At 46.3% G+C, this 17,296-nt stretch overlaps 1 protein-coding gene across 13 annotated transcripts in view; it reads left to right on the top strand.

Annotated features, from left to right (window-relative positions):
- nrxn1a (neurexin 1a) overlaps window positions 1-17,296 on the top strand; it is a 302,723-nt gene that overhangs the window by 161,310 nt on the left and 124,117 nt on the right. For 2 of the 13 annotated variants that reach the window (XM_066696629.1, XM_066696628.1), the window contains exon 1: window positions 11,593-11,957. The exons of the other annotated variants lie outside the window; for them this stretch is intronic. In XM_066696629.1, coding sequence (XP_066552726.1) covers window positions 11,735-11,957 — 223 coding nt within the window. In that variant the 5' untranslated portion in view covers window positions 11,593-11,734. Of the gene's footprint in view, window positions 1-11,592; window positions 11,958-17,296 lie in introns of those variants that run through there. 13 annotated transcript variants of the gene reach the window in all.

Here is a 17,296-nt window from a genome sequence, read left to right as displayed (position 1 = left end):
AACGAGCCACCCTCAATGAATAGACCTGTCCTCTTCAGGTGCAGCCCAGCAAAATAAATCTATTGGTCTTAGGAATATTTGGGCTGCAGTGTATCTCGATTGCCTGGCTGGGCATTAACACAGCGATTGTGCCTACAGACATGAGAAGACCTTTCTAAAGTGCTTCTGTGAATCTCTATCCCCCCATGACCCTTTTAAGTGGAAGTTGCGTCTCGGGATTAATTCAAGTGGGGTTGGCCTGAGTTTAGCTTATTGGTGTGAGACGGGCAGGAGACGAGGCTGAGTCTTTGATAAAAAAGCTCGCAGGCTAATAACACCTCGGATTCCCTCTCAGCTAATTCGAACATGCAAAGGTCTTGTCTGTTAACACTCACTTCAGGGACGGCCTGGAGGCGTCTTCATCAGAGAGTTCATCCTTTTACCGAGAAAAGCTTATCGGCAGATTCGCCAGCAGGGATCGTTGTCGGAGTCCGCTCTCTCGCGGTAAAGTGCTCTCGCGGCATTGTGTGTGTGTGTGTGCGTGTTTGCATGTGAGTCTGTGTGTGTCAAGAAAAACGAGAGGCTCTGAATTACGGGGACAGAAACCAAAATGCGAGGATTGGGGTGGAAGTGACGTAGACGCCCAGCTTCTCCTACTGTCCACCTCCGACTGCCTTTTCAACACTGCGCCTGCTCTGGTTCGCACTCCCTGCCATTAATCTGAGCTTCCAGTTAGCTACTAACTGACGCCACCTACAATTAAATTACCAGTGCTGTTTGGATAACAAGCTGCAAGAAGACTTATCAGACAGGGAAGTGCAGATGACAAGCTGAAGATCACAGCCGGGCCAAAACGTCTTCCTCAGAAGGAGTTGGGATCATAAAATTTTAAATGTGAGACAGAGATTGTGTATTCCGAATGCCAACCTCCTTAAATGCCATTTTAAATAAATACAAACATGTACCTACAGACTGCCGGGGGGCTTTTCATAGATTATGCAACAACATTTGTTCGCCCCTATGCTGCAAGTGAATTTATTTCAGTTTTCAATCTCTCCCTTGGAAAAAAAAAGGAAGAAAGTAAGAATTATATAACGCCAAATGGTTCTCTTTGTTCCCTGCTGTGTCATATCACATTTTCTGTACATATCTAGTGAGTAAGTTTTGCCTTCAGTTACAGGACAAAAAAAAAATACATTACATGGAACAGAATTCAATTTGCAGTGTAATGAGAATTTCAAGGGCTTTAAGATATGCTGCTCTTTAACATAAAATAATAACACAAAATAAGCATCGCCGCCGCCGCTATCATGCTAGCAGTGGTAGTAGTAGTGGCAGAAGAAAATCTCTCAGTTACTCTGTTTGTCTCGGGGCATTAAATCAATAGCAGATGGATCTTACATATACACCTTTATAAACTAGCGTGTGATGCACATACTTATAAAGTATGTTTTATGCATGACGCAACATGCCTTGCAAGTTTTATTGTAACCAGAATATAAGTGAAAACAAACACCATACAGACACACAATTACAGCTTCAATACGGAGTTGAAAAGCACAGTGGTATTTAAATCCCCCTCTCTCTGCATTGGTTACTTGATAATGTGTCATTTTCTGGAGATTAGCAAATCTTCAAAAATAAGACAGCCAACATATTCAAAATAAGCTTCTTTTCACGTCTGTGTGATCGCGGCGATATAGAAAATCAGACGTGCTTGTTTCTCTGGCGCTGAGGGTGACACTCACAATAATAGCCCCACAGCGGTCGCAGTTCTAAAGAAGCTGGCGTTTGATTTGTCAATTATGTCTTTGCTCGTTCCCCTTGATTTCTGCCTCCAGCGTCGTCGGCTAATTCATTTAGTCGGAACTCTCCTCGTCGGAGAGACTGAGACGGTCCGTTACTGTTTTTGTCACCGATGAATGTGCGGAGGAAATGAGGGGGAATTGGCCGGGGAAGAAAGTTTTCATTCCCGTAACGGAGACGCCGTCAAAAAAGGCAGCGAGCGCGGAGACAAAAGGCCACAGTCGGCGTGCAATCAATTAATGCGTCTCTTCAGTGGAGGGGCACTTGTGAGTCTGAATGCATATCTTACGCAGATTATAGCCTCGCGTTAAAGACATCTCCCAGGGTAGCGAGCGCACGCCGGCTGCGGCTTTGTCCCGCATCCATTTTAGAGTCTGTTGCCATGATCACTGAACTGAACCAGCAATTTGTGCCTTAGAGGTTTGATCACACAAAGCACGGTGCTTCGCAGATCTGCGGCCCTGGAGGAATGGGTTTAAATACTCTCTCAGTCAGGAGTGAGATGAGGATTGTTTCGTGCTGAAGTGGCCTGCCTTCCTCATCAGCACCCAACCACTGAGCTGAGCTTCCGCTGCGTTCTCGGTCCAGGAAAGCATTTTTTCCTGGTTATTCTTTTGGTTTTATCACTTTTTCACCCACTTATTTTATAAACATAATCAGGATAATTCCCTACAACAACCAAAATCACAATTTAGATGTGTCTCAGGCAATATGTGTGCATAAATATGTGCTGTTATTTAGTTAGATTAGTATACATGTCCAATCGACTGTCTACATAATGTGTGTCGATTCATCATTAACACAAACACTGTTGACAGGAAGGTGGGATAATGTTATTGAAACTAATTTGAACCAGGGAACCCCACAGAGCTCCCCATCTCCTCCCCCAGCAAAACAAAGAAAATACGAGAATAAATGAATGTAAATACCTGCCACTACTGAGATACGCTTGTGTTTATGGAGAACTGAGACGGAGCACCTCTGATTCGAGATACGCAGAGTCCGGGCATCGCCTCGGCGCACCGATAGATAAGCGAGTGAGGAAGCACGCGCATTTACAAAGCAAGTGGGCGCTGATGAAGGGGCAATTAGTGTCAGGAGTTCAAGCCTCCTCGTTCACAACAAATCAATAACCGTGATGGGGCCCTAGACCGCGCTTTCGCTCTGTTATCTCTCTCATTTTTAATAATATCAATCGCAACTGTTGAAGGCAGCAATTTCCTCTCCTGGCGCTTCATAGCATCTATCAGATCTGTTATGACAAAAGATACGGAGGGTTTGCTTCCCAACACGGCCTGCATGGAGTCGTGCTGCTTTTGGGACTTTTCTTTCTTGCAATCAGAGACTTGTTTGTATCAATGAAGTTTGAAGTTTTTGAAACCCTGCACCTGATATACAGAGTATTATTTATTTTAGGTAATGATTTATGCATTCTAGGCTGCCAATAAACTCAGATCACGCCTTACGGGGTGCTGCCCATATGTGGTCTGTGTTGAGTCGAGACAATCTTCCAGACCAGCAGGTCTAAGAGTTAATTAAACTCGCTAACCTGCCGAGTAGCTTTCTAGACCATCAGGCGTTTCTCTGATCTCCGCTGCGGGCGTCGCTGTATTCCGTCCTTTCACTTCCTGTCCGGTCTCGTTTCCTGTGATGTCACAGTTAAGCCCTACAATCCGTTATGGAGCGAGGCCTTGTCATCAAGGTCCTGCGAATCAATACAGTATCGTATAATACACACATTAAGTTCGAGTACAACATAATGAACTGCACTTCAGGGTACGCTTGATACTAGCTGGGTCTCTGCGCTGGCTGTTGTGCATTATTAGCATTTTAATTCAGAAATGGTGCGCAGTCATCGCACGGCAGGAACCGAGGCTTTTATTGTGACGCAGCGATGCTCGGCTCCGCACGGCGCCGGCTGCGCCCCGAGCCTCGCTCCATGGCGGGAAAGGGTTTGATATATTGCAATCGACGCTTCATGGACTAAATGAAACTGCTTAATGGCTTTGGCAGTTGGGCCTTTAGAAGTGCATAGAGATAAGGACTCACTCGTTCTTTTTTATTTCAAAACTATATCCTTCTCTGTATTAGATCGAGCCGAGCGACTTGGGAGTCCAGCTGACATTGATTGCTCCACCAGTAGCCGATGGTTTTGTTTATGGAGACGCTGGTAATTTTCATCCTGAGCTCATTAATTCACCTTGAGACGCAGGAGGAATCGGGCCGCGGATCGCTGCCTCACGCTGCAGGGTTTGTCTGGTTGGTTGCATCGCAGGGGTGTCACTTCACAGAAACTCATATTTCTTGATTTATTCACTTATTGATTAATTATTAAGCGGCTGATTGACACGGGTTTCTCTGCTATTGAACGCAGAGGAATTTACTCGGCGTGAAAGATCAGAATCTATGGAATGTAACGTTTTAGTTTTTTTTTCCCGGCTGGTGTTTACCTATATAGACGTGTAAAGAACACGGTTAAATATCCACCGTGCACATGTTTTTTCCTCAACCTCGCTTGATTGCACACTACCGCAGAGACTTGTCTGCCTGAAACAGATTCCATGCTATTCTTTCTCTTTCTTCTTTTTTTTAACTTTCAATTTAATCTTCAATCGACGTGATGAGATCCCCCTCGATGCCGCACAGAGTTCGGATAATGAATAATTCTGCGGCCGGGAGGAGATTTAAGTGTCTCCTCTCTCACTTGAAGCTTGTCTATTCTATTTCCCCATTGCTTTTATTCCCCCTCATTTATTTATTTATTTCCTGGGGTGTCTGTTCTGACTGCGTTCATATGGGGGGGTATCTGTTCAGTCAGAACACGGCTCCTGCCCCGTGTTTCAGCTCCTGCCCTGAGCAATCATAATAATGCATGTTAACAAATAATAAAAAATGGCGAGTGTTAGGGAGTGCGTGTGTGTGTGTCGCGGGTGTTAATCTGAAAGATGACTGATTGAAATGCAAGGCAGTCATCAGTAGCAGGATCCTGCTGGTGAAAGAGAGAGCAGCTGTTCAGATGGAGGTACAGGTGTCTGAGTAGAGAGGACTGACGCAGAAATATATCAGCACCATTAATCTAATTATTTATCCTTCTATTCGTGTATCTTCTAAATATCTATCTGTTTGTCAGTCTATTTATCTATCTATCTGTCAGTCTGTCTCTCTCTCTCTCTCTCTGGGTGGTGGTCACTGTGTGTTTATAGTGCCATGACTGAAGCAGCAGTAGGAGACCCCTGTGTTGGCAGTGTGAGGGTCCAGCCCATCTCCTCTGGGGGGCGCTCAAGCTTCACACACACACAGACACACGCACAGACACACACACAGACACACACGCACACAGACACACAAACACACACGCACACACAAACACACACGCATGCACAGACACACGCACAGACACACGCACACACACAGACACACAGACACACAAACACTCACATCATTGCTTATCATTTAAGTATAGAGTCAACCTTTGTTTTAAACAGAACTGGGATTGATGTTATTGATTATTAGAGTCATTATTATTCAGTGATATATACCCTCATTAACTACAAACTGACTACAGATGTTTTCTTTAAAACTACTCGATTAGACTGCTCTGACCTCTCTGGAGAAGTGACAATCGGGATGAAAACACTTTGAATTGTCATAATTGAAAGTAGCTTTTCGATCTCCTTCGAGAGCCGCTGCTGTCGTGGCCGATGCTGAGGAGACGAGGCGCCATAAAGCGATATCTGAAAGCTTATTATCTTCAATTAGCTGTGCAGTAATCACCACCCTCAGCAGGGCCGTGTGACGCCTCGAATTGGTTACAATGGGGACAGTGAGTGGACTCAGTGGCCAGCCTGCACGGACAAGACAGAGGGCTACAGTCAGAGGAGGGTCTTGCGTAGGGCCGTCCTCCATCCCTCTGTGGGACGAAACCCAAACCCTTCCACAGCATCCCAGCGTCAAATGAAAGTGGAGTTTCTCAGCGCAGGGGCCTCGGCTGCAGCTGGTGATGTGGCAGCGCGGTCCTGTCAGCCTGACTCAAACGCAGCTGTGTCAATTAGCATTGCATTTGCTAATTGACTCGGTAACGAGACTCTGCGATCAGACCTGCCCTTCCTTACCTGACACTGCGCTCCACTTTGCAGTACTTTCCTGCTTTAAGTCAATTACGCAGTCGTATGAAAAATGCTAAGGGCCAGAGATCCCACAAGATTACAACGTCAGCAGAGCATGACATCATCAATTAATGCACTATAACTAATTGAAGGTAGCTCTGGCAAAGGTACATTTATAGTGGGGTCAGCTTGTCTAAATCATAATTGTGTAGATTTATCCTTCAAAGTGCAATTAGAGCTGAAAAAAATCAGAAAAAAGCCCCGCAGATGTATTCCATTTCAGGACTTGTTTATTTCCCTGTACCTAATTAAGCAGAATGTGACTCGTACTTCGTCCCTAATTATATAATTGGAGATTATGAAAGAATGTTTGAAAGCTCCTGAAAGTAGTTTAATACGATTACAGGGAAATTATTTTTCTTTTGTCTCGTTCGCTCATTTACTCATTAGCTTCTGTGCTCTCTGTCCACGATGGGGACAAATGAAACAACAGAGACTTATTTATAATCTTTACCTCAACAGGACCTGTAATTTTGGGAACACAGAGAACGAATTCTATCTGTGATATTAAGAGGCTGCAAAATGTGTGTTTGTGAGCCGCAGACCCCCTCCTCCGTGTCAGTTTATTTGCACTGGAAATGAAAACAAACCATCCCATAAGAAAGGGAACAGCGCAACCTAAATGTAAACGCACAAAAGAAGCGATTGCTTAATCCCCGAGGGCCACAATCTTCACGGTTCACTGCTCTCCTCGGGCTGCGTGCAGGCGGTCCGGTCGACGCTGGCCTGGAGACACTCCTCTGCTGGGGGACACAGAGTTCCTCTCCGCCGCCCCTGGGAGCCGCAAGAGGCTGCTGGGTAAATATTTATTTGTTGCGAATAAATACATAGGAAAATCAATAACCAAACAGGTGGAGTGTGAAATAGAATCAAAGTCTCGAGCGGATGAGTGTGAGAGCAGACTGAGGGCTGCGGATGAAGGGAGCGAAAGAGGGATGTTGTGAAGGGAAGCCGTACATTTGTCTCCTCCGTCAGGAACCGTTGCTTAACCGCGGAAGTCGTCTTCGCCACCCCATTTTTTAAGTGTAACGAGGCCGATCTATAGGACGTTTTCGCATTTGTCTACTCATGCATCAGCGGGCGCTGAAACACAGGGTTGTGGATCTCAATGAAAACATCAGAAGCATTAGACTCCTGCTCTGAACTCCAGGACAGAGAAACACTGCGTATGAAACCTATTTCAGGACGGTTTAATTTCACGGCAAAATATAGCCTGTGAAAATAGTGAATCTAATTGGAAATAAAAAGTAATATTGCCTGCATGTATATCCGTGTAGAGGGGATAGACAGCGCCGGCACAATTTGGAGACCAACTGCTCAGCCCAACCTGGATGATTTAGTCGCGGTGGCGGTGTGAGGCCTTCTCTTGTCACACGGTGTCGTCGATCTGCTCCGGTGCAGAGCGTTAGTGTCTCTTGGCAGCACCAAAAAGTATGTCACGTGATGTGCCGGAGCCGCATTCCACTTGACCCATCCTGTCCGTATATCAATTTTTTTTTAAATTCTATGCCGTACTCTAATTTCATTACCGAACAGATTTGCCGTACCTCACAGCGGTCGGGCGACAATGCCGCCGAGACTCCGCTGATCCCGGCAACACCTGTCAAGACAACATACAGCACGGCTCACGGGGGGAATCGGCCTGGCAAATGCAAATGGGCACGTCCAAATACAGACCACGGCGAGTCTCCGCGACGGCTCTCTGGTGTAACTGATAGCAGCGGCATCTGGGCGGCCCCCCGATCAGTCGAGCTAAAGTATCATCGCTTGTCCTGATGCAGATCGTACTCTCCGCTCAGGGGTGACATCAATCGGCACTGTTTTAGGAAAATCAATTTTTAAAAGGCTGAAAATAATGTGTGTTGTGTGTGTGAAGAATAGTCCCGGCAGAGAAAACAGTAGGGCACAGGATGGGCTTGAAAAACACGACCCTGAACCTGTGACACTCAGAGCGCGTCTGTGCCGTCCTTTCACTGCAACATCGACACTGTTAGCTCAACAGGAAACAGACGGGCATCAGGGGACAGCATGTGTTCACTTATTTTCATAATTCCCACTCTTTCCCACATTCTTGGAAACTTGTGTGTTAAGACGTTTGTTTTGCAGAGCTCGGCAGTTGTTCAGTGACCAGGGTCCAGTGTGCCGGTGTTTTGTGTCCGCAGTCATTTTAGGACAAACTTCAGCCCTGAACCAATTCTGTAAGCAGGTGTGACTGATTAATGTCTTTAACAATTCTGTACTGGCAGGCATTTTATTATTATTAATATTATTATTATCCCCAGTATAAATTAATCTCTGAAATGCTGAGATTAGAGCTGCTCAGCTGTTTGATTAGACCACCTGAAGTTCTCCCTTTCCTGATGATTATTTTCGGTGCGATTGTTACCCCCCACCAGCAGGTTGGGGGCAGTGTAGTGAGCAGGCCGTGCCATACCCTACACTGTTTCTTATCACAGCCTTGCATTCAGTCTAATTTGAGAGACACAGGATTAAACATCTGATGAGGAATTGCCTTTAATTGCAGTGATGCACTGTGTCCAGCAGGTGGGGACAAGCAATAAGTAAATACCAGAAGATGTAAACAAAATCTCTAAACGTGGGCAGTTATTAGACAGAAAAGTTGGTGGCAATTTCAATCCCTCTCACACACATTTAAATTACCAAATGCATATTTAATTAGCAGATTATTTAAATAATTAAAGACCCTCTTTAACGGAATGCTTTAGAATAAGCTGTTTTCTGCGTCAGGGTTCGTTTTAAAGTTTCATGCCCGGCGTGCATCTGTAAAAGGTTATTTGTGCCCTGAATTAAACAGGGCTGACAGGGGCTCTGTTTGAGGTGCGCGGGAATATTAAGAGAAAGCATATTCCGAATTTCAATTAAATTTTAATAATGGGAATTAAATTGTAATTACTCGAGTTTGGAGCTGTCAGGACGTTCTGTGATGGTTTTTGTCTGCCGGTGGGAGGACACTCAGGCACAGTTGAAAGCTCGTTCGTTAGTGAGTGTGAACAAGGGGTCTCTGTAAGCATCTCTCTCCACACACAACTCGATGACGCTTCTCCTAATGGTCCTCAAAAATCCCTGACAATCGAGTTCCTCTGTCCGAGTAGAAAAAGCCATTGGATTCTAAACACACACAGCAGCAAAGTGACAACAGAGAGTCTTCTTACAGACACAGAGGTGGGATATACCTTCCCCTGGTGATGTGTAACCTACAACCACAACACAAACACAAATACACACAAACCATGAGTTAATTCTTCATTTTTATGCACTTGAGGTTTGCAGTTTTGTGTTTGCAGTTGGTTTCAAAGCGAATCTGTCTCCCTGCCGTGATCAGAAACGCCCTCAGTCCACCCCTGTCCAGTCCGACCCGGCTCTGATCCGTTTCATCGCTGTACGGCAGCTCTGTTTCCGCTTGAAGAGAATTAAGTCGTTTTACCCAGTTCCTCAGGGCAGTTAAAACCCACCCTCTGCCTCTCACCCCCCCACGGTCCCCTCTGATGTATATTCATCACACACCAATCTATACCCAGATTAAGCTCCCTTTGATTGAGATCGATACCAAGTGCTGATTTTGAAAATAAATCCAGCTGGTCTTGCCGTTGTTTGAGAGAGGAGGGGAAGTGTTTAGCTGGCTGCCGGGGGGCTTAACGGGTCTCTGTGCACCGCAGCTGCAGGCGTCTGTCGCCCCCTGTGAGAGAGAGGCATCCCGTGGCGTCTGAGCCCGCCGGCATGTCTCCGTCTCCGTTGGCACGGGTCGGTGGGGCTGTGCGTTCCTCTCTGGGGTTGCTACATGTGGGCAGGGAAGACGTACCTGTGGAAAGGAGACGTACGAGGGAGGGAGGCGGAGAGAGGATGGGTGAGGGTATGTATATGGACTCCAGTTTTAACCCTGACATGGGGGGGGAATCAGAGAGTGTGTTCAATTTGCAGGCAGACTACAGGGGGACCTCTCTGGTTTTTACAGCGTTGAGAGGCAGCTGCACTCACGCAGATGCTGCTCGACTCGGACGCACTTGTGCTGGACGGGGGTTTTGTCTAATATGTGAACAGAGCCACTGAAAGGGAGGGGAGGGACGTTTCGGGTCCTTTGACAGGCTGGCGACTTCTTTGTAGGCGAGAAATGCAGACACTCTGAAAGTGATTTCCTCCGAGGTCCGTCAGAAATATCCCTTTCAGTTGTTTCCAGAAAATATTTTTCATCCTCCAAATAGGCTTTTTTTTCCCCTGCATCCCTTAGCCGAGCCTGAGTTGTGTGCAATTCTGTTTATCTGTAGTAGTAGTAGTAGTAGCCAATTCTGTACATTTGTCTTGTTAGAGATGATCGTTTGAAAGCAAAACTGCCTGAAATCAGATCATCTGGAGCAAATCCGTATCAGGGACACAGTTGGGAAGGAGGCACTTGTCATTCAGCTGTTTTCAACTCAAAGTGTGCCATACCAGCGAGGCTCTCCGCAGCTCCAGTACGGCACAGTCCTCGCAGCCCGGCAGCAGGCGGAGAGAGAGAGAGAGAGAGAGAGGGGGAGGAGTGCAGCTCCTTCTCATTTATTGTTTCTCCTGAAAGAATTAACTTTTTTTTTTCCATCAAAAGTGTGTGCGGTTTAACGGGGATGCGCATAATTAAAGGGTCATTATGTGTGATGGACGGGCACTCTGTAACGAGGCGTCTTCAACAGCCACAGCTTGAGTGCCTCAGAAAGACAGTGGGTTCTGCCCGTTCCTCGCTGATGTGAAAAAGCCTCCCAAGACACCGGAGCAACTAAAGGCAGCGAGGAGGGGAATCTGCGCCACAGACGAGTCCACGGGGGATGGAAACAGCCCCTGCCCTGCATCCCGACACACTATTGTCTTCTGATCGGTGTAATCTGTGCCTGTGCTGAGGACCGCGGTGCGGAAGAGTGCTGGGAAGGGCTGAGCTGGGGAGCCGGGCGGCTCGTACGTCCCCTTTTCCAAATAGGCTCTTCCTCTGCAATGCATTCAGGCTTCAGTGATTTGCTGTTTGGAGACTGCAGATTTGCATAGCCCTCTCCCCAGCAGTGTGCCGAGCTCCGGCTCCTTCAGAAGGGAGAACTGCCCTCTCAATAACATCCTCTCGTGCTCCTGTCAATGCTGGGCGACCGTTCCCCGCGTCTGGGCTGCCTGACTTCCCGTGGCGAGGCTGGGGGGTCCGTGTGAGCCACGGTGCCGGGACGAGGACAGACACACGGCTTCCTTTTCTGCTCTCCAGTGCTGTGGGGCTCTTCTGGCGTCTTTCATCTGTGCATGTGAGGCTGTGCTTCCCCAGGATTCCTCTGGATGTCCTTTAAAATAAAAGAAACTTGGAGGATCTCTTCTTCTTCTTCTCCATCTTCTGCTTCTGCTTCACACATTTCTTAAAAGTGGAGTGCCTGCCTGCGCTGATTTTCTCGAGGATCTATATGAATGATTTAATCTACAAGCAACCGACGCTGAGCCAGTGAGAGGAACTGGATTGTTCTCTGTTGTTTATTTGTTTGTTTGATTGTTTGTGCTCCTTGTTTTTTAATTGCTATCATTTTCATTGGGATCGATGCTTTCATTCCACTTCTAACGATGTTGCTGTGGATTTCCTAAAAAAGGAGGAGGCTTTTCTTTTTTTGTGTGGCTTGGGGGGGGGGGGGGGTTATTGTTGTTTGGTCCTTCTCTTTGCCGGCTGGTTTTGTCTTACACCCATTCCTGCCAAAGGATGGAGAAGTGACACCATGGGCTGCGTGTCGTTGTGAGGGTCACACCTGCCGATCGCTCACCTCTCAGGGAACATGGTCTGCCAGAGAATGTTTTACAATTCCAGCATGGACTCCCTGGCCGCCACGGCACGCCTGGCGCTCTGGATAGTCCCTTTGACTTTCAGCTGTGTGCTCGGAGTCGCCTGGGGGGCTTCGAACCTCGGATCCCACCAAGTCCAGCACTTCCACGGCAACAAGCATCACACCGTGCCTATTGCAATCTACAGATCGCCCGCCTCCTTGCGAGCAGGACACGGTGGGTGATTTAAAGTCGTACAGCAGTGCGTCTCATGCTTACCTATATCAGTGTCCCCCCGCTGTAGATTAAATGCCCGGATTAGGGTGGATTAGATTAGCATGTTGTTAAATCTGTGCAGCTCTAGGGGTTTTGTTGTGGCAGATCTTATTTTATTCTCTCTCTGGGCTGTTTGTTTGCTGACAAGTTTGAAAAGGCTGGCGTCTGTGCTGCGAGAAGGTGGTAGCATTATCTGTAGAAGCAGAGAGACGGGGGGATAATGGAAAGGCTGTGAAAGCGAGACTCAGAGCTCGGACAGAGTCCAGGTCCAGCTGACGGAGAGGAGCGCTGTGTTTTTTACGAGCTGAAGTCCTCGGCTGAGCAGCATTGATCTTAAATACTGGCTTCATCTTGAAGGAATGCTGTGGTTATTTATGTTAACTATGACATTATTTTCTGTGTTTTTAATTTTATACATTTTTGGCAGCACAATCTTTTTACCAGTGCATTTTTAAATTCCTCTTCACGTTATGCTAGAGTATGCGTACGCATTGTCCCGTTCTCACAGGAACCACTGCTCAGCTGCCGCCACGGCCAGATTCACCAAATTTAGCATCAAGCCTCGATTTCATGGCTAGAATTAAGAAGACTTCTTTCTAGTTGAGCCGCAGACTTCAAACCATCTCCCAAGTCCCTGACATCCCCTCCAGGTCATCGGCAATGCTTCTCGTTGGCAGCAGTGTTTAAAAATGCATGTCAGACACAAATTATTTTTTGGCACGCTAATCTGAGGAGGATTTAGAATTTTCTTTTTGTTGTGTGCGTGTGTGTGTGCGTGTGTGTGTGTGTGTGTGTGTGTGTGTGTGAGAGAGAGAGTGTGTGCGTGTGTGTGTGTGCAGGGGGAGGGATCGTGGATGATTCACTACGTAATTTTTGGATCATACGCTGAAATAATGCCTCTTACACTTTAAAATATTCAGAAAAGCCAGATCTCTGAGCTGAAGGAAACAGCCGTGTTGGATGTGTGTCCCATGCTTTGTGCCATGCCCACCACTGCCAGGGATGATAGGAAATGGCCCGTGTCCAAATCAAGCAGCATTGTTGCAGCCCGTAACCTTTGTTACAGCAACGGGCTTCTCTGCATTTAATTGACCAGGTTCAAAGAAGGGAAATTACTTTTTAACAGTCTTCCCTATGCCTCTGTCGAAACACACACTGATATCAAAGGCTGTCTGCTGACAAGATGACAAGAGACATAGATCGTTGCTTTGGTGTTCATTTAAAGACTGATTTGATAACTTTCCTGTACAGATATATATCTATATCCATCCGTTGACCTTTATAGTATCTGTATCTGTCTAGCATATATATTTCAGTTTCATTTGGCAAATGAATGTGCAGATTGAAAGTAAGCTTTGGGTGAAAAAGTGTCACATTTCAGAAGCAAATTCAATCACCACTGAGAGTTTAAACACGTCTCAGGGGGGCCTGCGGAGAAAGAACATGTTAGAGGGTAGTTTATTGAATGATGTGAGTGTGTGTTTGTTTATTCATGTATTCATACGTATTTATATGTGATTATTTATGACTGTGCCCGTGTTTAAATATGAAGGGATTCATCACTAACAGCTGTATCGAGAGCACGAGTGATCCTAGAGCCAAACAAAACGATGCAGCTTGAATTTGTGCAGAAAACACTCCCTGTCCACTGCCTTAGGCTTTGAAGCATGTTGAAATTATTCAACAGTACTTTCAGCTCAGATATGTAGAACAGATACACCCTGTGTGGTTTATTACATTGTCATACAGTGTTGTGATGTGTGCACACTGAGATTTGCTTTGTGTTTGAATTTAATATAATTTTAATAGCATAAAACACAGTACTTAGGGCGTGTTGGTGTGGCATTGTTGTTTTAATTCATGAAGACGCTGTGATTTATTTGCGGCACATTATCTGGCTGGCAGGGCAATAGGAGTCATTTGCTTTGGTGTAAGAAGGACACTGAGAGATTCGCAGCCCCTGTAATGCATCCATCACACAGTGCAACAACTGAACACATTTGTCTCCAGATATAAACCGGAAGTCTTTTGAAAATTTTAAATAAATAACATGAAACTATGATTTTTCAAGAAATATTCAGAAGGTTTCTTTTTACAAACCTAATAAACAAAAATATGCATTTAAAAGCCTGGAGGGTTAAATACTCACCCTCTGAGAGAGGAGAAGAGGCAGTGGGAGCTGATGGGAATATACCAGTCCATCCCTCTTCATTTCCTGGGCCCTCCACACTTCATTTACACCGTCACCCCGTGTCACTCCTGAGGTGACAACACGCGTCTCGTCGTTAACCTCCCTGTGCTGCGGGGAGGCAGCGCAGCCCGTGGATGGCACGCTGGGATTTAATTTGATTTCTTTGGACGTGATATTGTTTGCACAGAAGGATAAATATACTCCCCTCCCCCTCATGCACAAAATAAATACATAAAAATATTAATAACAGCAGATAAAAACGTCCCTGTAAATACTCCTCAGGCATGCAAATTGACATAACAATGCATCGACTAACAGCCCACTCTAAATTCAGCCCTGTTATCAGCAGAAACCACTCAAACGGAATTTATACATCGGACTTGTGGTGTTCCTTCCTTGCTTTCGGTGTCAGACGCCGGGTGCGAGCGATTACTGGCCGAGACAAATCCGCCTCCGCAATTACAGGTTATTTACATACGAAATCACAAGGCGGGCAGCATATCGGCCTTCACATTGAGCCCAGTGTGAGTTCTACACGGCCTCTGGGGCCCTTAGCATGCTTTTGCTCTTGATTTTGTCTCCTGTTCGGTGTCATTGCCTTTTTATTTCTCTGTCACCGGCTGCAGGAAGTGGGTTAGTGGCAGGGTGCTGCGTCTCCGAGGGTCACACAACCCCAGTGATGTATGATGTATTGGCCACTCGCTGGGAGAGACCTCTGTCTGCTTCCTGTGGTCTCTCAATGTAACTTTCATGTTTTCTAATCCCGGCTTTTCTATCAAAGTCTCAGAAAGCAATTTAAGTGATTGTAATCAATTTTAATAGGCTGTACCTTAAGTACTAATGAAGAAATGGATTAGTTGATGAGTTTGAGGCAGAGAGGGAGCGGGGGAGCACAAGGGAGAGGGACGCGGCTCTTTTGTGTGTGGTCTGGGCATTGTGGCTCCTATAATACGCTTGCCCGGCACTCCCTGCCCCAGTGCCGCTGTGAGATATTCATGCCTTGATGTTGTCTGTTGACGATCTGCCGCGCTGTAATCAGAGGGGGAACAGAGCCAATGGCGCGCTGATAAGGATCGCTACACAAGCAGCGCTGCCTGGGAGCCAACACACGTTATTGATTGCGCACAAAGCCCTTCCACAGAGCGAGTGAGAAAGGGGAGAAAGGGAAGCTTTATGCGGTGTCTTGTAATGACATCTTTCAATCACAAAACAGGGTCACCTAATCCGGCCAAGAAGAGATCAGGCCTCTTTACATAAAAACTTAGCACTCAATTATAATGTTATCATGTTATAACAATGGGGGGATGGTCCTACATTGAAGGAGATGCAGAGAGCTTTCCCGTGCAGTTATATAATTGAGTTGCTATGGTAAGAGTTACTGTGAGAGATAATTCGATGGCAAGAGTCAAATCAAACAGAAACCACAGGAGTGAATTAAATAAAGCACATGATTGTAGTTTGTTATCGAACACAGATTGCCCTTCTTCTCTAGGTGGCTTGTTTTGTGCTCTATCCATCTACAAACATCCCAGGCAGAGTTAGCACAACATCCAGGCAAAAAAAAGATGAACATCACTGCTCGTGCATATTCTCTGATCCCAGAGGCCCATATATACACCCTGTACAGTGACGCTGCAGTGTTGGGTTGAGGATAGAAGGAGGAGGGCTAATGATCAGAGCGAGCTCCTCCAGGAGTCGCAGGGAGACGATGCGCGGTGTCAGGTTCTCGTTAGGCCGGGGAGGAAGCATGCCCAATGCTTTTAGCAGTAATTCAATTTTTCTGATGCTTTATCACACAGATGGTCATTATCGTGGTTATCTGGCGTACGACACGCTTGATCATTTCATTAACTGTTCAACAAATCATTTAGCCCAGGGTTTTATTTGCTCGTCCTTATCCTCTCGCAGTGGTTAAACTGCTCGCCTGCCTGCCTGTCCGTCTGCTCGCCCGCCGTGTTGAGGCTCTTCCTGTCTTGATTGATATGAGACCGGACAGCGTGGGCTCAGGGGAGGAGGTCAGCGATGATGCGGCTCAAAAACAAGCATCTACAACCTGTCGATCCTCGCAAACAGGAAGCTCTGTGTCGATGTCACAGGGGATTGTGGGTGAAGCGCTCAGCATGCAGGGAAGACATTGTGTGTGTGTGTGTGTAACTTGAATATCATCTCTAACCTGGACAGACAGCGTCCCCTTGTCTGTTGGAGACTTCACTGAGACCGGGCTCCGCACAGTGACTCCTGTCTCCCCCTGTATCTTTCCTGTAGCACTTTAGATGACAAGTTGTAAAAAAGCCTTCACCATGTTTGAGAATCTGAGGAATAAATGTGTTTCAAACGCAGTCAGCACAAAGCTAGTCTGTGTGTTTAGAAGACATCTATTTTAACTTTTTGCTCAATCCAATTCTATTGTTGAGGCAGGGTTGTGGCTGTGGTTGAGCAGACAGCACTGTTAGCAGGAGGTCCTGTCCCTGTGAGTGAGACTGAGCCAAAGACACGACCTCTGTCCTTTAGATTAGACACAGGTTACTGTTGGAAACTGCAGCTGCTGATCACAGTTCATCCTTCAGCCATTGCGACTTTTTTTTGATAAACAAGCATATGATCCAGCTGACTTCTGTTGATAATAATAAAGCAAAAGTAGGTAAAAAAACATATAAAAGTTAGGGATAAGAGGTTTAAGATCATAAGAACATAAGACAGTGTCCAATCGAGAGGAGCCCATTCGCCCCACGGTGCTCGTTTGGTGTCCATTAATAACTAAGTGATCAAGGATCCTATCCAGTCTGTTTTCGAATGTTCCCAAATTGTCTCTTCAGCCACATCGCTGGGGAGTTTGTTCAGATTGTGACGCCTCTCTGTGTGAAGAAGTGTCTCCTGTTTTCTGTCTTGAATGCCTTGAAGCCCAATTTCCATTTGTGTCCCCGGGTGCGTGTGTCCCTGCTGATCTGGAAAAGCTCCTCTGGTTTGATGTGGTCGATGCCTTTCATGATTTTGAAGACTTGAAACAAGTCCCCACGTAGTCTCCTCTGTTCCAGGGTGAGAAGGTTCAGTTCCCTCAGTCTCTCCGAGTAGGACAGTTTGTGTTCAATACAGTTACAACAGGGGCGAC

Source organism: Amia ocellicauda, chromosome 23 (genome assembly GCF_036373705.1).
Source record: "Amia ocellicauda isolate fAmiCal2 chromosome 23, fAmiCal2.hap1, whole genome shotgun sequence".
NCBI classification, from domain to species: Eukaryota; Metazoa; Chordata; class Actinopteri; order Amiiformes; family Amiidae; genus Amia; species Amia ocellicauda.
This window is presented reverse-complemented; position numbering and strand designations above follow the sequence as displayed.